Below are 24430 nucleotides of genomic sequence, written 5' to 3'. Positions count from 1 at the left end.
TTTAATGCTTTTATTGCAGTAGGCAGTGCTGTAACACTGGATAATCTCCACCTTGTGCATGCGCAAGTTAATTCATACCAGAAAGCTCACTTGTGACCCGCAAGGACATATGGCGTGCTGCCACATGATAAAGTAGGAATAGCAGTCTATTCCAAGAGAATCTTCTCACCAAGATTATAGGTGGCAAAGAACCCAGAATTAATCGCACCGCAGTTACATCTGTGAAACTTATTTAATTTCAGTCTTCCTGACCAATGATTTATTTCTGAATGACTTACATCAACAAGATCACAAGGTGTAAGTTGTTGATAAAACACTTACTGCAACAAGTTGCAGGACGCAAACAGTTACGTACAAAATGGGTCAAGGTGCACAGGCTTCCACGTATAATTACACATAAATACATAAAAAACAATACAAACTCCAAGTTAAGCGTCCAGCCGGCACTGACTTTAAATTTAATTTTGAAGGCAACCTGTAGTTCTGTTTGATGTTGCCCCATAACTGAATACCCACATCTCGGTGCAATGCAATGCAGAGAGAAAAAAAAAAAAAGAAAAAAAAAAAAGGACACGGTTCTGTATTTCAGCTAGGCAACTCAAAGGGCTAGAGTTTTGTGCGTCAAAGCTGACCACCAGTAATGTTTTTGTTGAATTTCAAAGGGAAGTCAATGGGAGATGGCTCTTTGAGTTGCAGTATGTGATGGAAGAGTACTAGAAGAGTACTTATAAGTTTAGCATATTCAGAAAACTGAAATTACTACATACATTTCTATAATATTACTGTGGCATTGTGAAAGTCATTGAAGCCCAATGAAGAAAAAAAAACTGTCTTGGTACGACTGATCCATGTGAATGTTTATTATATTTAAAGCGTAAATAATATAATAATAACAAGCCAACTGGAAACATGCACCTTAAGCCCAAACATAAAATGTTGCAACTAATCACATGACACAGTTTACCAGATGCAGACACAGCATAATGGGTGCAATGAACATGTGTGGTAAAGTTTTGACAGCTTTTGACGAGAGGCCTGTACACTCTGCAGCAGCCCGTAAGAACAAGCCAATTTCAATTTCACCTGTACTATACTGCGAGCCAAAAGAGAGCGATTAAACTATTTCTAATACATCCAAGGATGTAAAGGTAGAGTGGAGGTCAGCAACCACGTAAAAAGCCCAGAGTCTGTAATGAGATTAACTTCTGAATCCCTCCATGCACAGAGGATATGAATCAGTGTGTGGATGTTTTAATTCCCCAAGACCATTTTCTGTCTTTTTTATGCTCTAGAAATTGGCAGAAAGTCAAGAAACTGGGGCATAATTTGTTCTTTTCTTTTTTAGTTCCTTTCTCTATCTTCTCATAAAGCAACAGCACCCGGGCAGCTTTTCTTGCTGCAGGGCAGGAGGCCACAGATCTTACCCCATCCGTTTGTCTGTGTGCATGTGTGTGTGTTTGTGTCTTGTGCATGTGCCCAAAGTGGGGCCCTTGCCTAGTCTAGTTTGTCATTCTAATACTTGGCAGTAGAGCCAAAAATATTAAGAGGATTTATTGGATATTTTCACATTAGATTCACTGTTGAATCTTGCAAGCCCTATAAAATAGCTTCTTGGCACACGTTTTGGGGCACAAAGTTGAGGAAAAGGGGGGCAGCCGTGGTAGGAACTTATATCACAAAAATCTGTCAAAGGGACAATATTCAAGGTTTAAAAAGAAACCTGCGACAGAAACCATGAATGTATTTTAGATTTCTCCTCTTGACTAAACACCACGTTTGAAACGCCCCTTTTTGTCATTAATATCAAAGTACAGTGTACAAGACAGGCATACAGAGGCTACATAGACAAAAAGTCAATTTGTTCAGAGCTCTGCACAAAAGACGGCAGTTGCTCAGCAGAGAGAGGCCCCTACTTGAAGACGACGGGCCATGATGCATGTGTCTCTGCCTGCAATCCCTCCTGTGGCGCTGTAGTGGGTTTTCATTGTTTATCTCCGGCTAGCTTGTAAGAGGGGAACTAATTAAGAGCTGCCCGTAGGTGGCCCATGCAGGCTTTTACAGGTCTGAGAGGAGACAAGGAGGAGCAGGAGGAGGAGGAGGGCAGAGAACCTGGCAGCACCCAGCAAGAGAAAGGGGCGACTGCCTCAGGTCGCAAGATGACAGATACTACTGATCTGCTGCTGCTTGACAGAGTAAAGAGCCATGGGATGAGTTTTTGGGTGCATGGAGAGGCTGAGAGATGAGGCAGTTGTAGAGAACAGAGAGGAAAAAAGGGAATCAGAGCAGAGAGAGAGATAGGACACAATCACTGCAATCAGCTAAACAAGGCCTTCCTCTGTTTGGAGCCTAAGAAGTGTACTTGGAAACATTTACTCATTCTTCAAGAGGGTAAAAGTCAACCTGCTTTGGGGTGGATTTAGGATCAGCAGCGCCGCTGGGGTTTGTTATGATTTCTTTCAACAGTTAACCAGTAAATCTCAGAAATTTACATCTTCAAAGTGTACGGCTGTACACACACAGTGTATCATATCAAACCACTAAGCAACTGGGTTCTCACACATTCTAACGCATGTACACAATCAACGGAAATCAGTGTTTGTCTGAACTGTAACAAAATCAAGCCTCATTTACACAGGGCCAAGTAAACAAATAATGAAGGAAGTGTTTACAGTAAAAAGGGAAGAACTATGTTGCCTGTTGTGGAACAAGTGTATGTTTTTTTTTTTGGTTTGTTTGTTTGATTTTTTCTATTTTAGATATTTTATAAAATCCAACAAATCATTGTAAGCTGGTTTTAAAACAAACAAACAAAGCAATAAAACATTTATTTTCTTAGAGGGGAAAAGCGTATTTTGTGTGTGTGTGTGTGTGTGTGTGTGTGTGTGTGTGTGTGTGTGTGTGTGTGTGTGTGTGTGTGTGTGTGTGTGTGTGTGTGTGTGTGTGTGTGTGTGTGGGCGTGCGTGCGTGTGTGTTTTGCGTTTAGAGGAGCAAAAGACATGATTGCGTGTGGACGTTGCCCTGCACCACTTCCTCTTCAGAAGCCCGCAGACGTCACAGCCAACTGTATTGATGCACAAACAAACGCACATACACACTCATTTTGAGGGTAGTCTGCTTCAACAAAGCCAAACAAACAGCTGAGTGTTCCAGCCGGTGCTGACACAAAGAAATAAAATTGACAAAGATACCAGCAATGTTGGATAAATGCTGTTGGAACACGCAGAAATCTAAACTGAGGAAGGAGCCAGTTCATGTCAAATTTACATTAAGGCTAGAGGGTGTGGAGAAGCTCCACTTGCTGAATATAAAATAACAGAAAACTGATATAGTGTGTGTGCATGCAAGTCGCCTCAGGCATTATGGGTGGATCTGGTAGCTGTCTGCAGAAATCTAGATAAGGATGCCAAATGACAGTGCTGTCCTTAGTGGCGTGACACCAGGGGCAAAACAAACCAGCTGTTATGGGAGTGCCCAGCATTGCCCAAATCTGAGCTTGGCTGTTACAGCTGAGTTATGGGCATGGCAGCACTGCAATGGATACAAATAGACACTGTCTGCTTCTGCAGCTGGAAAACTCGCTCTCTCACACTTAGGCATTAACACCCACTGGTCTCACACCCACATGCACACGCAAATATTCAGACACACACACACACACACACACACGTACATAAAAAAAGATAATCAAAAAAATGTGTAAAAACATGTACACGTGTCCAGGCCATGAGATGACACATGCTAAACTTTTCCTTGACAGATTATGATGAACGTCAGTTTTAATAAAGGACTATTGATTAATGAACTAGCCGGAAATCTGACTACATGCTTTTATTGAGGTTAACTGTATAAGATACATCGTAACATAAAATGACAATTCAAGTTGACTGTAACACAGGCTGTAGTAATGATACTTATACTAGGACTGTCATGGGCAAACCGGCCCCTAAAACAACGGGCTATGGGCTGTTTTACTCCATACTGTACCAGCATGTTGCCTGCATACTGTAAAAGAGGAGCGCCATCTTCTGTTAGGAGAGCAAGGGCTAGATTACCAGACATGGCATGTTTCTTTGCATATTCTTTTAAAACTAGCTTAAGTATTCAGAGCCACTTTAGGAGCAATTTGGGATTCAGAGTCTGCCACTTTGACAGTAATAAACATGGAGCTATGGAGATGCAACTTATCCCCCCGCAGTTATGCAAATGTCTCTAAAAACCATCAGGATTCACCGCCAGCCGAATGACTGAACAGGAAAAATGCCATTAATAATTTTTCATGAAGTTTATTTTCACATTTGTCTTATGTCTATCAATTGCATAATTATATATGATAGTGTCAATTATGCAGCTTAGACAACAGGCAAGAATAAATTAGCACAACACATGCATAGAACACCACCGGCCTTTGCTTATGTTACTTACCTTCTTTACATATCAGCACAGGTTTCAGTTACTGTTACAGTATACTCATGCAGTTAGATTCAAGAATGGGCTCTCTACTTTTACATTGGACAGTAGCATAGGCACTGTAAGGACAGAAGTGTGGCTATGACAGGAAGATTCAAGGAAGAACAGGACTTATTATTAAGCACTAATTTGAAAAAACTAGATGTTTCTATCTAGGAAAAAAATAAAAAATAAAAAAAACCAAACATAAAATAAAATATGAGGAATTGTAATCATATTTTCCAGGAGTGGCGTACATATCAAAATTCAAATGATTAATAGAGGTTTGGGTGGTGGTTAGTCATGGCTTGTCGAAATCGACAATTTTCCATGGTATTCTTTGTACCATCAGATAAGATCAGGGTGGATGGAGCAATGCAGAAGTGGAGAAAAGAAAAAAGGGGAAAAGACAAAGAATAGCAGGAGAGCCAGTACAGTACCTTGTGGAATTCAAGTGCTGTGTGGAGAATGAGTCCTGGACCAATGCCATGAACGGGCAGGTCAAAAGACTGCAAGAGAGAGAAGAAGCATTCTGCTGCTCATAACTCTCGTTTTACTGTTAAGGTTTGTTTTGTTAACGTTTTCACTTGAATTAAAAAAGGACTGGACGGTTCATTACCTTTTAGATATTTTGAAATATAAACAAGACATTGGGGGACACTGTGTAAGAATTTTGCCCTATATAATAATAACTCTGTGTTCCACTGTACAAAAGGTGCACTAAATGTTTTGTTTTCAAAAGGCCAGAGACGAGAATGTAGAATTAGTAAGAAAAGCAAAAGGCCAGAGATGGAGTTGAGTCACAGGGGTGACTGTATATAACATCCGCAAACACACAACTATGAGAATCAACACACATGCACACATTCTTACATCTGGTAAGTAAAATCTAATGTAGTCTCATAGTCTCATATACTTTAGTGCAGAGACACTGCTATGGCCCATCTCTCCCTTACACCTCAAACAAAATCATTTTTACTTTTACAACATTAGATTCTCTCTGTGTAATACTTTAGAGAGAACCACACTGTAAAGCTGTTATATCAAATCCAATTCACACCAATGTGAACTAATTGAAAATTCAGCTTACATACAGTATGCTGCAGTACAAACTGGCCCAGAAAAGACCAGGAGGACTGGTCAGGAAAATGGCACCTTCAAAAACACATAAATGAAACGTTTCTGACCAAAACAACACCTGCGAGCCATTATTGAGGATACCAAATAATAACAGTAACTCTTTTGACCCAAACGAACCAAAATATGGGCGGTTTACACATTTTTTCCTTAAGACAGTAAAATAAATATATATACACTATAAGCACATACAAAGGACTAAATGTAATACAAAGGGATACAAATACTGCATGTCAACATGGCAAAGCACATCATAACACTCAAACTGCATTTCAAAGCCTTCAGCGCACATGGGCTGTCCCTTGAGGTATTAAGGGTGTTGCAGCTCACTCTGGCGGATGTACACCATGGATTAACCATATCCATTATTCATGACAAGTAACAACTGCATACACACAACATTAACTAAATGGTAAGCTTCTGTAGCACTCAAGCTTTTTCAAAGCCCATAATCTATTGAGACCTCTTGCCTTCTGTATTTAGTCCTATAGGACTTGGTATTACCTGTCTGCTCAGTATGTAATCACCTGATCTGGATGCATTGATGCCACATTACTCTGTCCCAGTAGGAAAGGCACTCAAACACTCTCCCACTGCAGGGATTAAGCCAAACAGTAGTGTTGACATGTTGTCTGTGCAAAGTCTTTCCATTCTACTTCTTCGTGAACACTTGTGCTAACTGCTGATAATGTCAATATATGAAAACACCATGTGGGAGTACTGGTGTGTTGATATTGGTGAAAAGACAGAAGAAATGAATAGAGAAATGGAGGGTAAATTGTTGTTGTAGCAATCATTAACATGCTTTGCTACAGCATGTTAACACAGGAAGCAAAGAAAATCTAATTACATCAGAATTACACTTTGGTTCAATTAATGAAACTCATTTATATGAATGGGTCAGCGGGAGGAAGGAAGACCGTCAAAACACATTTGCAATTCACACAGCAACCGACAGCAGGGAATTCTCAACCTTAAGAGGGCATGTGGCGACAAGCTTTCAGTACCTTAACATGTCCTACAACCTATTGAGCGGGATTTCTTTGACATTTCCCTCAAGACTAAAAGGATAATCCCTATTACAATTCTGTACCTGATATGGCCTTGGCCCTTGAGAGTCTCTTTAACCCTCAAGAGAGTTCAACAAAACAGCTTCATTTAGAGAGCAGCTAGAGGGGCTCTGTTGTCTGACAAAAGGCCTTTACGTATGATGGCGAGTAGGGAAATCAGTACAATATGGATCAGAGAATGGAGGTCAGCCCAGGGTGATGGATGGGAGGGAGATTGAGGGTCCAGAGAAGAGCAAAGAGAAAACATTCTGGGACTTACTGAGCTTTATGAGTCACCACTGGAAGGGGAATGTCCTCACTCACGTAGTCCAGCTCATCAGTTAAGCTGTTGGCACGGGAGATGTCGATGGAGGTGCTGTTATCAAGATTCCTCTTTACTGCAAAGCAAAAAAATAACAGATAATATTCCAGTAGACTCGTATTGGGCTTGTGAACTGTATACAAGTTAAATTCTGCTTAATTAATACAGAGGAAATGTTTTTCAATAATTTTGATCGGCAAGAAGAAATTTGATAGTCGCAGTGTGTAGCACTGAAGCTACCAGATAAAAAATAAGTGTTAAGTAAATATTAGTGCACATAGTTTGGCTTCGCCAAGGAACTGTTTTAGAACTATTTTACATCATAGGGGACTAAATTTCATTTAAGTCAAATAATAGTTTGAAACTCTATGACAACGCAAAAAAATGCATTACAACGCAAATAAGCTGAGAAGTGCAGATTGCTATGATTGTGATATTGATTAACATAAAAGCAGACACAAAGAAACAAACCTGGAGAGCCAGGGCTGCTCAGAGTGAAAGATGACCAAGAATGATGAGGAGGGCCTGATGCCATGCAAAAATAATTAAAATTGGAGAAAAGAAAGACAGAAGAAAGAAAAATGAAGAAAGGAAAAAGGTTGAAAGAAACACACTTTGTATCAGTGCGCTTTTAACCTTTTAGTATAAAGCAGAAGTTTTACAATTCTGAATTAACATGTAGGTTAACATGGAGGTTCAAAAACTTCTGTATTTGATAGGAACTTTTTATTTGATAATAAATGTAAGGAAACAACATGTGCAGAAGCAGAAATTACAGTGCTCCAGTTTAACAGTGCAGCTAAATGGCTGCTGGCACAGCCTAAAACAACAACAAAGAACAACATGTGTAGCAGGGTCTTGACCTGCTGTCAGACTGCAGAGTTTGACATGTCTCTCCTCAAAACCACCAGGCCCCATTGCGATAAAGAAAGGAGAGTCAAATCTGTGTCCAAGAACAGAATGAGCATTCCAATTCAAGTAAAAGCCATTCAACCTCTGTTGTATTCCATCATTGAGTTTGTTTAACATTGTCCAATCTGGAAGCACAAACAGCAACAGAGAGAGAAACAGAGAAGGAGAGAGGGAGAGAAAGTGAGGGGGGGGGGGGGTGACCAGAGTTAACCAGAGAACTTCAGCTCACTGAAGGAGACGTGAACTGGCTTATCTGCTAAACAAACAGGATAAGGGTTTATTAACATTATGTAGTTAATCTGGCCCATCAGCGCAAACGTGTTTGGTTGGAAGAGTATGAGCCAAGGGCAGAAGAGTGAGAGAGAAAGAATAAGTGCAGAGAAAAAAAAGCCAGTGAGATAGAGATACAGAGAGAGAGAGAGGGGGCGCTCCATTGAGAGATTCTCACAGACAGGGAGATAGGTGGAGCCAGACAGATAAGTGGAGCGATAAGCCGGACATTGACTAAATCAAACAATGACCAGTTTATTTCTGACCACTGGTGCTCCACAATGGCCGCTTATCAGCTCCACAACCCCCTCCCTCTCTCTCCCTCTCTTTGGTGTCCCTGTCTAGGTCCCCACGGTCCCCTAGGCCCCTGCCCATTCCTAGCCAGGCCAGCCCTGATCCTCATCCATGTTGTTGGCAGGGCACCCAGTAAAGAAAACAGGCCAGGTCAACCCAGGACCAGTGTCTGAGTCTCTCTGCTTGGCTCTGGTTTGGTCCAGTTGGGGACAAAGGCCCAGCCAGCCAGTGAGTCTAATTAAAATACTGTCTGGGCCACATTAAAAAGGCAGGCTAGCTAATGATTAACACAGAGGAGTTTTTAATGGGAGAAAAAGAAGTACTTAACCAGTGGAAGGGGCTGCTTGTTAGACAGTGCAGTGATCACACATACACTATATACTCAGCCTTTGTGTCTGTTGTTTTGACAAAGAATAACAGGTTTATAAAACATTCGTCATTGCTGTCTTCTTATAACTTGGATTTTGGATCAGTTCATGCCTTAAAACACAAGATTATGGAATGGAAACTTGAGTGAGCTACCGTAAGGCCAGAGTGCACTGAAATAGTTGTTGACAAAATGGCATAACCCAATCCCTTAGAATCCCATTTAGTGTACTTCAGTTGTGTGAGTCATAAGGACTCACCTGTTTGTCTGAACATCCTGGTGATTCCTGCACAGAAACACAAAAATAATTGTTAATATGAGACTGCAATGTGGCCTGAGCCCACAACAATTTGTGCTGAAATGACACATCCTTCCACCTAATGCAACCAGCAACCTCTATCAGTTCCTGCTTTGGAACACAAAAGCACTTATGTTGCACAATCATTTACTAATTTATTAGACTGTGATTGATTTTATGTTAAATTCTGGGCCAGATAAAACAGCAAAAAGCGTCTAAGACAGTATGGGAAAAGAGGGAAGCATAGATAACATCGTCCTTTCATTCGTATAGTGCTTTTAATCCAACAATATGTCACAGTTCATTCATGCATTCTGTCATTCATTCTCTGCCTGCATTTGCCGTTTTAGTAATTCTCTGGTCATTTCAGACCCTGCCACGTCCTCCTACCCTGCAGTAACCCCTGTCCTTCCCGCCTGAAACAACCAAACTGCATTACAATATTAGCTGATTCATACACCCCTTATGGCAAAATCTAAAATAAACCAGCTTGCTATATAGATTATAAAACTTAAGCATGTTGTGCTTACATGACTCTTTCAACAGATGATAGATTTGCAGTAAGTCGACTATTAAAAAAAACAAACAAAAAAACATCTGCATCTCTCTGCTAAGTACTTTTTAAAAATCCAGGAGCTTAGTACCAAGCTGAAACAGTGATGGTTAAAAACAATAAATAAAAAAGCAGCAGCCCTGGTGTCGGCAGTTTACATCGTACATGCCTGTTTAATGGCTGGATCTGAAGCAAAGATCATACAGTCCCATGCTGTTTCAACTCTACACATTACCATTAGTGCCAGCAGGCTGCGGACTTTGGCTTTCTTTACATGGTTTTATGCCATCCCCAGCTTGTCCAATTCATTTTTCAACTCCATTGTCTGAACCTGCCTGAACTTAAGTGAAACAATAAGACATGCATGTTATTGTATAACTATGTAAATGGATACTGGATAAAATGTGATATCTAACTGGTTTGGTATTAACTATGATTTGATTTTTTTCCACACACACACACACACACACACTCCACAAAACACATATTCTCCTTCATTATCTAAGATCCACCCAATTAAGCAGGAAACTAAACAACTTTTCCCCACATAAGTGGTTGATCTTCTAGTGATGGTCTGCCTTTATGTCAAGTTTATGTCACTCCAGCTGCTTTTAAGACTGTACACTTTGACAGGAAAAGCTCATTAAGTGTATTTATTATCCTGGAGTCTAGGTCAATTCATTTGACAGGGTTGGCTTTTAACACAGGAAGTCAAACCACAACCCCCTTAACCAATCAGCCATTGATCATATACTGTTTGTACAGTCTTGCATTTAAAACAAAAACATCGTTTCTACTGTTATGTACGATTGCTGGCAACAATTAGGAATCACTATAGGTCAGATTTTATAATTATCTGCATACTAAATGATCTGAAATTAACAATCATTCTGGGTTGAGCTTTTCTCAGCCTTGTGACAAAAAGAACACACAACTTGGCTTTGGAATGATTACATCAATATTGGTAAACTGCAAGTCATATAACAAGAAATTCCCACTTATAACCTTGAAAAGTCCATATTCTTAAGTTTTTTCTACCTAAACCCAGTGTGAGTGTCTGTGGCCAGCAAACAGGACAAGTGAAGCAGTAAAGAGCTTGTAACCATGACCTCTAATCACCACTGAGACTGTAATGGCTTCCATCTGGCTTACTGGAGACACCTGGCAGCCATCTTGGGTCTAAGGGGATCAGGATAGGGCCTGTGTTCACTGTGTGAAAATGAAAAACCAGCACATAACACCTCCTTCAATAATGTGTAATGCTCTACACTGTGTGCATGAACTGAGAGAACCAAACTGCAATCTTTTGTAAGAGGTTAGGTTACAATGACAGAACTTTAAACATGACTCAGAGTCGACAGCAATGCTAGCGACTCTGAGAGACCCTATTTAGACAGAAAGGTGCTTTAAAGTATATGCTAATGTCAACATGATAACATGCTCAGGATTACAATGTTAACATTCTTACGTTTAGTAGATATCTTTACCATGTTCACCATCTTAGGTCACCATGTTAGCATGGTGTTAACATTTACTAAGCACAACATTTACTACATTTGTTAAGCACAAAACACAAAGTACAGCTCCAGCTGATGCGAATGTCATTAGTTTTGCAAGTCTTCGGTCACAAACCCAAGTATTGGCCAAATTGAAATTTTGAGCTGACGATGACACTAGATGAAAACTTAATAGACCACCAAAGTTATTATAATTCATCATGAGGGCAACATAAATGACCAAATCAAATTGAATGGCAATCCATGCAATAATTGTCATATATGTCATGTCAATTATGTCATAATTGACATATTTTACAAAAAAAAATAAAAAGTGAACCTTATGGTGGCACTAGTGAAACAGGGCATTAGGATTAATCATCTGGGGACCATGAAAGTCTGTATAAAATATCATTGCAATCATCAAGTTGTTGTTTCAGAGATATTTTAGTCATGAAAAAAAAAGGTGGGCTGACCGTCCAAGCGACCAGATGACATTGCCATCCTTTAGGACATACCACTAGTGTGGCTAAAAAATAGAATACAACTCAATTTTCCACCAGTATAAAACATGCTTTAAATAGTTTGGCCCATTCAGTACACATACATAACCCCTACCTTCTTTCATCACCAATTTCGCTCACGCATTTATGTTGTCTTATCACTATCTCCAAAAAGATGAACTAATGAGATGACAGAGTTATTATGATTTTTTATGATCTCTTGCCATGTGGCAGCGGTCACAGTATTGAGCACTCATGCTCCAAGTGTGAACCCCTTTAAATAGGCCTCCATCTTTAGCTCTTTATTGCTGTCAGATCTATGTTCAGTTTGACACAGTAAGATGTTGGCTTTATAGTTTCTAGCTTTTGTGGTGACTGTATTAGACTAAAAGTGTAAGAATAAGTGTCTTAGATTGGTTAAGTTGGCAACATAAGTATTCAGGGGATGTTATTTAATGTTTATCTACAGTATTTATTTTCACAGACATTCAAAATATGGATGACAAACACCTGCCAACACAAAACAAGTTGACAGCTAATATTTCTAGACTGAGTGCTATAACAAATGCCACTCCCATTGTTTTGGCCATTTAAATGTCCTGAATGCAAAAAACACATCAAACTTTCACTGAAATAACAGATTTCCAAGGCCTTTAAGGGCGGCATGACATCATTTCACGTCCCTCGACACACACATTATTTCATTAAACAAAATTATATTAAGAGGGACAGAAAAAAGCTGGGTTCATTACTGCAGTAACTCACTTCTTCCAATGTCCTCCACATGACACAGGCTTCCTTGCCAACTGGCCTTAAACTGTATATTAAAACAGCAAATATAAGCTACACAACAATATTCAATCCAACTGAGAAACACCTTCTTCAAAAACACCTTCAAAGAACGTGCATTCTGAGGTGTCAAGTTCTGAATAAAAACGCTGTTATGACGACATCCAAAATGAAGTCGTTTGATGCAGTAATAAAACAGGGCTTAGTTCTTTCATGTGTAACCTTGGCTGGTAGACTTGTCTGAGACTGAGTTGTTGGAGGAAATTTTATTTACAGAGGCTGGCTGGTTTTCTTTGAAAAATGTGTTAGATTTAATGGACCTCAGAGTGAACATATGAAATATTAGCGTGACAATAAACCCAGATATCTATTTGATATCGATTTGCAACTGTCACTGTACATTAGAGTAACATGAGAGCACTGCCCTTTTCAGTGTATTACCTTCAGTCCCCCTTGGCTCTTCCAAGAAAAATGAGACATCTTTCTTCTCCACAGAGTCATCAATGTGATCGTAGGTGATCTGGGGGATTGATACAGCCCTCTCTGACGCCACACCTATAGAGCCATTACCTCTGGACTTCAACCTCCTCTTGGTCCCCCTTTTCTGACAGACAGAGGAAAAATCAGCCCCATTAATAAACAAAAAGTGTGTCAGGACTATTATTATGATAAACTGTAATTACAATTAATAGTGTCATTACAAGAGTCCTTCTGATTTGCAGAGTGGAACCAACTCTGTAAATCCATTGTGTAAGTAGCTAAAAGAATTCTCAACAGAATTACAACTGTTCCTCACATACAGCTATAGTGTGACAATTTGTCCTGATGCGGTATACATGAGATGATGTCACAGTGATAAGGGGAGTTTTTTTGCCCTTCTTTCAGACTTTCCCTCTGAAAATTAGTTAAGCCGCCTACTATAGCATAGCCCTGTAATAGTTCACACCTGAATCACTCCCGACACTGCACAAGTCAGCCTGTCTCACAGTCCATTATATCTTCATTTGTGAACAAGGCCCAGAGCTTCATGAACTCTTTCACTTGGGCCAGCAACTCAATTGAAAACCTGAAGGAGGCAATCCAGCATTTGTTTTATCATGACCTCAGACATAAAATTCTGAACCTCATCCCAGCTACTTCACATTTGGCTGCAAACCGTACACCAGAGGTTGATGAAGCAAATGGAAATACAAGATCAGTAAAAAGCAGAGGTGCGATTCTGTCGTCACCAAACTTTGCACTCTCCACTCCTTGCCTGCACAAAGAGATTCTGTCCATGAAAATTACAAACAGAATCAGTGACAATGTTGAACCTGGTTGGAGCCCAAAGCCCACAAGATACACACTCGACTTACTGACTAATCTGCCATAGCGACAAGTCACTGCCTCCATAGACGTTTTGAACATGGCCCACTAAGTATTCTGGACTGCTGTTTGCTGCATAGGGCAGAGTATTAATCTCCGCAACATACACTTGCAGAAAAATTATAATTTATTTCTTCTCAGAAAACTCCAACAGAGTGCCAGGAGTTTGGTCTCATAAATTAAAGCATTCCAACTGAAGTTTCATCTAGCAGCATTACTTTAGAGGTGTGATTCACCAGCAAAATCTTTTAATTTAGACTGGAGACATTTTTGTAACTTATAGCAGCCCTCTTTGATTTGCTTGCTAATGCATGTCGTTGGTCTGAAAATCTTCACTGAAACTGCTGGTTATCTATTTTTTTGTGCAGCTCCAGGGTTGGCTTGCTTCCAATGTTGTATTTTAGGAGTAGTGGTTACATTTAGTCGTACTGTAAATAATTTATACTCCATTTAACATGCACATCTTTTAAGTTTAAGAATGTAACACTTTAGCTAAAAATTCTTAGGTTCTTGCAAAGTGATTGCCTGGTAGCAACACAGCACATTTGAATACATTTCAGGTGTTCAAAAATTGTCCAGGAAACATTCTCTGAATAATGAATCAATTTATCCAGCAGTTCCAACTAAGTGTTAAAAACCCTTGCTATGCCAGAAACACTGAAATACCAAAAGACGTTATTTTCTTTTATTACCTGTTTATTTCATACATCGCGATCTTACCCAATTCTGTGCTTCCATGCTGCTGACATAAATGGTACCTGTTTAATCTCAGTTTAACGCAGTTTTTCAGCTATGTCTTATGTGTCAATGAGTTACTAGACCTAAATGGTCCTCCAGTCCAATCCTGAGACCAACTGACCCATACCAATGTCACTGACAAGGCCTTTATAGAAACTCAATTATCTGGACTCAGTGGATCAGAATTTGGCATCGACAAGTGGCCAGCAGTTCAATCCAAATACCCAAAGTTTGAATGCTCATTAGGAGAGAGAGTGAGAGGGGGATGGTGGTGGGTGTTGTAAGACTCAAAGAGAGAAAAGGGAAAGAAAGATGGAAAGGCAGGAAGAAACTGTAACATAAACTGAGTTTAAGAGGAAGGAAGATAAAGAAACACACTGATGGAGTTAGATATAAAAAGGAGAGGGAGAAAAACCAATGTGAATGGGAATGAGCAAGAAAGAGACAAGGCAGAGAGGGGCAGAGGAAAATACTCAGAAAGAGAAGAGACAAAAAGAGCCGAAAAGAAGGAAAGTGAAATAAAGTCTGTTAAACAGAAAAGAAAAACGAGAGAGAGTCTTGAAAGACAGAGAAAGGGGAGAGAGAGGAAAGTCAGTGGAGAAAGTCACATGCTGAAACAGAAAAGAGCGGAAGCAGCCTTCATTCTCCCCAATACATGTGGGTTCAATGCTACACAAAGATTTTTTTGTAGTTGTTCTACTAGACAAAGGTTTACTCCCATGAGAAAGGCGGCGGTGACATCATCTCAACTGACTGAGTCTTTGTGCAGCGGAGACAAAGGCCTCGAGTCATCCCGGTGGAGTCAGGCCTTGGGGGGAGGTGGGGGGCTAGTGTGTGTGCACAAGTATTTGTGTGTTTTGTGTGTGTATGTTTGTGGGAACTTAACTTGCCCTTTCATGCTGTATGGCCTAGACGCAACATAGCTAATATTGTTGTGAAAGGTGAACTGCGCAAGGAGACAATATGGTGTGGGCCAGATGTATGCAAAACCGCCTTGCAGTATCAAAGTCTGATGACTTTTTCCTGACAACACTCTTTCGAAGAGTTCTTGATGTTCCACAGTTCAAATTCAAAGGATTATTTCAAATATCTATTGAAAAAGAAAAGGTTTTTTTCATACGCAGTAGCAGAATACCTCATATGCCCACTGACATATGCAGATGAGATATCTAAAATCAGACAATGAACAAATAAATGATCATATGCCCAAAGATTAAAGACTGAATGCTGACATTTTTATGGGTAGGGTTTCACCTAAATGGACAGACCGAAGTAAAGAGACACAAACAGTGGAAGAGAGAGAGACAAGGAAAAGTCTCTGGCTGGATATAAACCCGGAGCATCACAAGGTTAGCGCCTTAGCCCACAGTATCAAAGACATACTTAATATTTTAGGGAAATAGAGTGGTTTGAAAAGGAAATAATTGGCCCATCTTCTGAGAAAAGTTAATCAATTGCAGGTGAAAATGCTACAAATCATGAGCCACACATTACACTTGGCGCAGAATTTAAGTTAAATCGAATATTTACCGCTATGTTCAGTTTCCTGACATTAGGGCTGGAGTTGTCAGATTCCACTGTGGTGACAGCATCTGGAGTTAGGACGTACATTTTCCATGTTGCAGCACAGCCGCCTGGTTTCTCTGCTGCATAGCACCTCCACAGTGTCTGAGGAGGGCAGGTTAAAACATTGAATTAGTGTTAGTCAGTGCACTTATCCACTGATCCTATTTTCCCCTACTCCCACAGTAAAAACTTTAAACCAACCACAGGACTGTGCCAGTGAACAGTAATATTAGCCACAAATTCAGGGGCATGTGTAAGTTGCTTGAATTGTACTGATGGTTGTTGGTTTAACATTTTTATATTTCTGTGCTATACAAATTAAGTTTGATTAATTGATTGATTCTATCCAAAAATACATAATTCTTTATATTGGCAGTGCTATGGTATCGTCCAACAAAAAACATTTTTGCCAATAGTCACAGAGTGGATATTGTCCTGCAGATATTCAGGAGTCCTTGTGTAGCAGGTACCTACACTGTCTGTGGCTGTGTCTCAGTGTATTCAGGGTAATCCTCTTAATGGTTAGCTATTGGCACAAAATAACCACTTCTTCATCTACCATTACACTCTTGGCAAGTTTATGAAGCTCACCTTTTCCATGGCTCAGTTGGAATTTCCAGACAATAAACACGATTACTTTTTTTTCCTCTGTTCAGTCGCCAATGTTTGCTGAAGCTTACACTGGTAAGATCTGGAAATTGCAGGTTTGCAATTTTCAAAAATAAGGATCAGATTGAGAAAATTATGTAACTTTGTTCATGGTTTAATACAAACTGTGATGGAGAGGATGTGTGTCTACGTCCATATGTCCGTTAAATCACTCATGGACTGTGTCTGACCTGGTTTTTAATGTTTATCTCGTGGATTATACAAAGCTTGAATGCATGCATCAGCGTACCACATACCACACCAGCCTCTAAATTTGATTTTGGCATACACTTTATTAATATAATGGTGAATTCTAAATAGTTTTTTTACAAGAAGCCCAACCCTGATGCCCCATGATATTACCTTAGAGTCGAGATGCTTCCATTCAATGCTAAAATTTACCTGAATGAGAGAGGCTGCAGCAGGGATCTGTCTATTGAAATGCTTCTGTCTCTGCTTCTGTTGGACCTTAAGGGCAAACCCTGAGCCCAGGATACCCTATTCGGGAACAATTAGGTTGTACCGTATCCATTTATAATCCAATAAAATACATGTATATCACATTAAAGATGTACGTACATAGATGGAGAATCTCACAAAGATAAATTCACATTTTATCATTACGTCAGTACAGTAATACTAAAAAAGGATAGAGACAAAAAAGTCTACTCAACCTAGCTGTAATAAGGTGGGGACTGAATGAAACAAAATAAGTGTAATAAATCTTCTATTAAGTCTCCCCTTAATGCTCATGAATTTCATATGACTCAGATTAAAATTATATTTACAGCGGGCAGAGCAAAGAAGGAGATGGCGAAGACACTGAAGCAAGAGGCAATGGCCTTGCCTATCCACGTCTGAGGAATTTTGTCTCCATAGCCGATGGTGGTGACAGTCACCTGGAGACAGAGAGTGAAATCTCATAACATTCAGGGCCCTTTACTGACGCAAGAAAGGTCAGGAAACTTCAAAACTAAAGCTACACCATTGCGTGTCTGGGGAAACAAGAGTGAGTCCTTTCGTTATACATTTCAGAATAAAAGTCTGTCGGTAGAGTCAGTATTATAATACTAGACAAGGGAAGCCAAGGAGGAATCTTTTAATTCAGCGTTCATCTCTGGATGTGTCAGTTATGATAACTGTATTTCTATTTAACCTATATGAACCTGAAATATGCATGTAAGTAATTTGACCTTGAATGCACCATAGTATTTTGGTTTTAAAAAAAATGTTTTCTGATGTTTATAAAAATGTTTGATTTTAAATAAGACTTTATTCAGAGAGGGAGAAAAAACCCCTCTCATTTTTAATGAAAATGTCCACCAATGCAGAGCTCTAAAAGCTTTACCACAGCAGTCTATAACAGGAGTTAGACAATAAAGAAAAAGTTCATCGGCCATTCTGGCCTTGCTCCGCAACTGTCAGCGATGGCCAGGGTATTTCAGGCTCTTGCTCCTCAAAGGGAATAAGATTCCCAACCACTAATCCTCAATGATTGTAGGAATTTGCTGGGGTGAGGGGGGAAAACAAATACCTCTTGCATTTGCATGTACACCCACTCTGAAAGCTGAGCCAATTCTGACACATTCAGAACACACTTGGCTTACCGTGGGTGTCTATGGGGTATCACCTCGTGAGCCACCACTGTGTGCTAACACAAAGCGGCTGATGTAAGGTGAGATACTTAAAAGGGCTTTGGGAGTAAAAAAGAAGGAGCAGGGGCGGGAAAGGGTGGGTGTGTGTGTGTTGGGGGAGCGGGTGGAGTAGTGGGGGATTTAATCCCTCATCCACAAACCCGATGACTAAACAATGTCCTCCTGACCATCAGAGTGGAATGGCCTACTCAAAAACACCCCTCTCATTCAGACTGTAGGGTGTGTGGCAAAAACCTCTTCATGTCTACACAAAGGTCACAGACTTGGTATTTGAGTATGTGAATGTCTTTATGCATAAAGAAAGTAATGCTGGGCTGATCTGCATTCCTTGTGTACTGTACGTGTGATTACACGCAATTCAAATTGTACATGAGCACCTACCACAAAAAAGGCAAGTTTGGCACTATCAGCTTCCATTTTCATTATATTCCCTGTCACACCGTGTCCATTTTGAAGTTAGAAAGATTGTTAATATCAAACCGCCATTATCTAACCATCAGCAATTGGCAAAAGACAAAGAGAAGCAGGGAAGGTAATGAGGGAGGGAGGGGAGGGAGAGCAATAGAGAAGGGGAAATGAATCATGGCATTGGCTTGTCCTCCAGCTGTGCTCCACACCTGCACATCTGAATGTGGAGATCATGCCAGGAGAAGGAATACGCACTGGGAGAGCTTGGCATTCTCCAGTCAGTGCAATCTCATTTCAATAAGCACACACACAAACACTCACAAACCTGACCTATTGCAATGGCATATCATGGCTCTCAAGTTTACAGTCTCAGAAAAACAAAAATGGTGCAAATCCTCAACCGTGATTCTTTTCTCGGCATTGTGAACAGAGCAAGACAAATAACAGCTTTTCTTCAACTTTCCATAGAGCAGTGAGGAGCAATGTGACCCCTCTAACCTTCGTTACATAAAGGTAGTAATCCCACAATTAAAGTTTTAATTAAGGGAACTGACACTTTATATTGGTGTTTTAAAAGTTCCTTGAGCCAAAGAGCCCAGAGGTGAATGGTTTATTACCATCTCTTTGTGGCACACTGATCCCCTGCACAAGGCTGCCATAGGTTTCTCATTACTCTGTGCTTTCAATTCAAATGTTTAATTAACTGCTCTGGAAACCTGAGCCTCCACGCAGAGGGAAATAGGCAAAACCAGCTCTGCTCACGAAAACATCAACACACCTGCCTCTGCGTTAAGTGTTGCACCATCACATGCATGCTGCACGAAGAACCATTGAGGAGAATTGGAAATGAAAAAAAGAAAAAAAAAAAAAAAACACAAGAAGGTTCATAATTGGACTAACTAGAGTGGCCAGCCATCTCCACTTTTCCAGTTAAGACTCCACTTGAGAGTGCTTTGTACAGATAAGTTGTCGCAGCTCTTCAGAAAGAAGAATCTTTTTTGATATGCATGTGATGTGGCCTTCCAAGTATGTAAGCTATGTTGGGGAATTCAAGTAGCATTCAAGGAACCCAGTAATATATGCACTGCAAAAAACAAATTTCAGGAAACGTACTCATGCAAACACGCAGAAATAGGTACAAAAACATCAGCGAAGGCTGCTACTACTGCTGCTACTACTGCTGCCACTACTGCTGCCACTACTGCCACTACTGCTGCCACTACTGCTGCTACTACTACAATACAACGCATTTCTTTTTCTAGATTTGCTGCCTTACCACACCCCACCACAGGGCATCAGCGTAGCTGGAGAAGCCTGTCTTGCCCTCCTCATCCACAGCATCCTTCTCCGCCAAATAGACAAAGTAGGAGGAAAAGATCAGGCCCAGGAATCCAATGTACAGAGTGGTGATCAGCTCCTGAAAATGTTGCATTAGAGATTATACACACATGAAGAACATACCACGACCATTTGTACACTGCATAAGAAAAAAAAAAAATTCACTTCTTTACTCTGGTTTTTCTCTCTGATAAAGCTTTAATTGACAAAAAAAGATATAAATGACTTTGCCAAAAGATTCTTCTAGATTCTGCCCCTCATGTCACAGCGTGAGTGTTGCAGCAGACCCACTAGTAATCCCTCATGTCTTTCAACACTCACACTGCAAGTTTTTTTCTGCATACAGGAAATATCGGTGACTCCCAAAGCTAGATTTTGAGCTGTAAAAATATATCAAAAAATGCTCTTCAGGGCGTGAAACATCATACAAAATGCAATTTGACAATATGCCCTAATCTATTTTCTAGATGTTAAAGAGCAAGGTTAGTGACAGTAAACATCAGAATTACTTCAAAACAACACAGAAGTTTCAAATCACCTGCGAGTGACATGCTTCAAGCTGCCCCTAACCGACGGCAAGCTTCCTCCTACTGTATATACAATAGCAAGGGATGCCGGGTCGGTTTATCCCTGAATGGATGTGCTGTTTGGGTCTTCCCCATGTCAATGTGTGCTGAAGAGACTAGCTTGTAGCTTCATTATGCTGGAGCCATGAGAGTGTTTTTTGCACACGCTAGACTTCTCATCTTCCTGAGTTTTATGGTGCTCTTAAGCCTTGCTTTAGAACCAATGCTGTGTGCTGTTGAGACCAGTCTTATGTCAGATACTACCTGATAAATCTTCTATATAGCAGGAGGATCAACAGGGTGTGGTGGTTATTATAGCTGACTACTATACATCGTCTAAAATCAGTCAGGCTTATGGCATTGAACAGGACACTGTCTGCACTTCTAACCCACCCTCAATTTAGCCAATCAGTTTAGGGGGAGAGTGGCTCAGTTGCATGTGGCCATTTGTACATTTCTACATTCGATGCATCTTTGAAAGTGTCATGGCAGGGAGTGAGCATAGTTTTTGGCCTTTGTCCCTTTCACCTATAGAGCTATGTTAGAAGTTGAAACCCATGTGAAATAGGACCATAGTTCCATGAAAATAGGTGGAGACCTCCAGCAATATATTTCCACTAAACAGAGCAGATCATTTGATAAAGTGGTCATCTGACAACAAATCACATTAGAGATGGCAACAAATCAAATTAGGCTCATCTTGGATCATCTTAACATTTATTTTCTTGACCTTTGCACGCAATCCTCAGTGATCAGTCCTGTTCTTATGCATCAAAGAGACATGAATGTCAGGTTTGACTATACCCAAAGAACACTGTCTACTTTAGGGATTAAGAAAAGAACATTACATGACTTCATTGCGTATCAGCCTGAGAAAATACTAAAACAAGTGTACCAGGATACAATGAAAAAAAAAAGAAGTAGAGAAAACCTTGACTACCTCTCTCTTCTCCTTATAAAGCCAGGTCTGCCGTGGCTTATATGTGCACGTGTGCATGTATTTCTGACTGTGCACACTGGATTTGTTGTAATAAGCTGTGACTATGGTATGGATTACAGCAGCTTGTCTCCCTGCTGTATAAGAAGCCTATGGAAGAAACGGCTGCTGAATGGTGAAACAGAAGAGTAAAGGGTGAAGGGCATTTTTTTACTCCTCTAATCTGTCCGATATGTAAATTGCAAAAAACATGCAAATATATAAACATACAACTAAGAGCTGGTATTTGAACCAGTCTCTGTGTTCTTAGTGTGATACAGGCAAACAAAACACAGTATCAGCCTGAATACTTTAAACCCACCTGTCGATGAATAAAGACTACAGATCCTAGGAGCCTCCATGTTCCTCCTTGTCGATCCACATGTAGCATGCGTAAGATTTGGAGGAAACGGATGCCCCTGCAACACACAAAACCGCCTCAACTGTCTTATTATCTTCTGACTCCTTTTCCAGCTACGAGTAAATAATAAAACCCAGAACAAAATAATTGCTGTACCTGATGGCAGACGTGGCAAACACTTGGCCATTGGACCCTACACCGAGCACAATTATTGAGGCGATGACCACTATCAAATCTGTGAGAAGGAAAAAAGAGAGACCAAAAAAAAGAAAGGAACATCAAATTCACTGTAATCAAATCAGCATTGGAATCACTTCAGTATCAACAAAACTTTGTACTGAAGTAAAGCTTTACATTGCTTGGATGATCTAAGTTGTTGATTTACAAGAACAATTTGTGAAATCCGTTGCAATAAATGGGAACAAAGGAAAAGGCCAGGTGCACCTATGATTGATATGGGTTTCCTGATAAAGCGGAGGCGTCCTTTGATGCCCGCATATTTGCTGCGACAGCCTGCCGACCATAGCCGGACCACATACTCTGTGCCAAAGAACAGGACCAGCACAATCTCCTGTGGAGCACAATGCAAACACAGAGCAAGGGTTACATTAATCCATTTGCAGAGAGACAATAATTGCAAAACACGTACAGGACGAGAGGATGTGGAAGTAGATAAGGTATCTTTTCTAAAAGCATTGATAACGCAATGCTGTGCATTAACACTAATCTAAAAGCATTAAGGCCACTATAATCAATCATCAAGATTTACGATATGATATGAGTGGCTAATGACAGGTGTGTGAGATAGAGAAACAGAGACATTGAGGTGGGTCTACCAGGACCAAGACCACCAAACCACCCAGGAAGAAAGATGGAGGTTGATAACATGAGTGATGACAGCTGATATTGCGACAGGGTCAATGGCTAAGTGATTGAAGCCACAGGGAGAAATGCCACCACACTGCCTCCTAACAGATAAGAAGGCTAAATTGGTGTTGAGACCTTGTTGTAAATGTAAACCTTTCTATAGCTCCTGAAGACCGTTACTTGTACTTGTTATGAAAAAATGACAAATGAAGGTTTGATATGGATCTATAATCAGGCACCTATATATCCAATGAGGTTGATGCTTTTAAAATGTGTTTCACTATGTGCCATTGTGCATTTTTTTTTTCTAGAATGTGCATACATGTGTGCCACTATGAACTAATAAAGTCTCTCCAATGGAGATGGCTTTCCTGACCACCGTGTATCCATAATATTTAGCCACCAAACTGTCTGTTAAAATCTAAGGCCATGTGGGTGGCCATTTCGTTGATTGCTTGAACTGGCTGCTCCCTGACCACCCCTTATATGAAACTTAATACGACGAGCCCTGCTGCAATAACACAGCACCACAGAGCCCAAAAACAATGACCTGTCAATCACACCAGACAGTATTCTGGCAGGCAAAAGTGTCACACTAGTATCAGCAGAAAGGGAAAATGCACTGATGTGTACATTTAGGGATACTTACGCAAACGTGGAAAACAACTTTATTTTGAATACCAACCTAAGGCCTCCATGACCCTCCATCAGGGTCATTACAGTGATGAGGCAGACAGATGGACAGATCCTTTTTGCTGCTTTCTAAATTTTCAGTTTGCCCATATTTATTAATTAACCGTGTTTACTGCTTTAGATTTTGCGCTTGAGTCATCTGGCCTGGGATCCTTATTCTCCTTATTCAGCTCCATGAAGTGCTCATTTTCTTTCATTGAGTTAAGACAAAGAAACCGGCAGAATTGAAGACAGAGACAGACACAAATGGTTCAGTAAATCTGTGTTACATAGCCTGATAATAAGACTGAAATAATATGCGGTTTCACTTCATTCATTCAAATCTGTATCGCAGAACAAATCGGAGATGTGGGCAGCAATTCAGAAGTCTAGATCCAGGCTACCTATAACAACTATTTCAGTTTAACTTGACCAGCCAGTCACAGCCTGATTGTTTGTGTGGGTAAGTAACAGACTATCTTTGTTGCCCCACTTGCTGTATCTATGTAACACTTCATATTCCATGGACAGTTCAAACTGAAAGGTGTTCATTTTGCTGTCAAGAAAGGGTTATATCTGGATAAATATCTAAAGGGTTCATTGGATTTATTACTGTCAAACAAGACGGGAACTTTTGATACTGCCATCCTGTATACAAAACCTCTGGTTACCTCAATACTGGGAAATAATACTGTTCATTGAGGTATATGTTTTCTTGAACCAAAAAAAAACGAACTAATAAGCTTTCACTGGTGTTGCCACACTGTCAGACCAAAACATCGGCACCAGCACTGAATGACCACAGAATTCACCAAGTTCACCAAGCTTAGTAAT

General features: G+C 40.2%; 1 protein-coding gene across 4 annotated transcripts in view; it reads right to left on the bottom strand.

The window, feature by feature from the left end:
- The window catches only part of kcnq1.2 (potassium voltage-gated channel, KQT-like subfamily, member 1.2), a 170929-nt gene that overhangs the window by 121226 nt on the left and 25273 nt on the right, over window positions 1-24430 (bottom strand). For all 4 annotated transcript variants that reach the window (XM_040132054.1, XM_040132057.1, XM_040132056.1 and 1 more), the window contains exons 4-13: window positions 22502-22628; window positions 22214-22292; window positions 22019-22115; window positions 20093-20233; window positions 17542-17652; window positions 17156-17251; window positions 16070-16207; window positions 12878-13040; window positions 9057-9083; window positions 6913-7030 (exon numbers count right to left, since the gene is read on the bottom strand). In XM_040132054.1, coding sequence (XP_039987988.1) covers window positions 6913-7030; window positions 9057-9083; window positions 12878-13040; window positions 16070-16207; window positions 17156-17251; window positions 17542-17652; window positions 20093-20233; window positions 22019-22115; window positions 22214-22292; window positions 22502-22628 — 1097 coding nt within the window. The remainder of the gene's footprint in view (window positions 1-6912; window positions 7031-9056; window positions 9084-12877; window positions 13041-16069; window positions 16208-17155; window positions 17252-17541; window positions 17653-20092; window positions 20234-22018; window positions 22116-22213; window positions 22293-22501; window positions 22629-24430) is intronic.

This window comes from Xiphias gladius, chromosome 8 (genome assembly GCF_016859285.1).
Source record: "Xiphias gladius isolate SHS-SW01 ecotype Sanya breed wild chromosome 8, ASM1685928v1, whole genome shotgun sequence".
Lineage (NCBI taxonomy): Eukaryota > Metazoa > Chordata > Actinopteri > Istiophoriformes > Xiphiidae > Xiphias > Xiphias gladius.
Note: the sequence above shows the minus strand (reverse complement) of the source record. Positions and strands in the feature narration are given on the sequence as shown.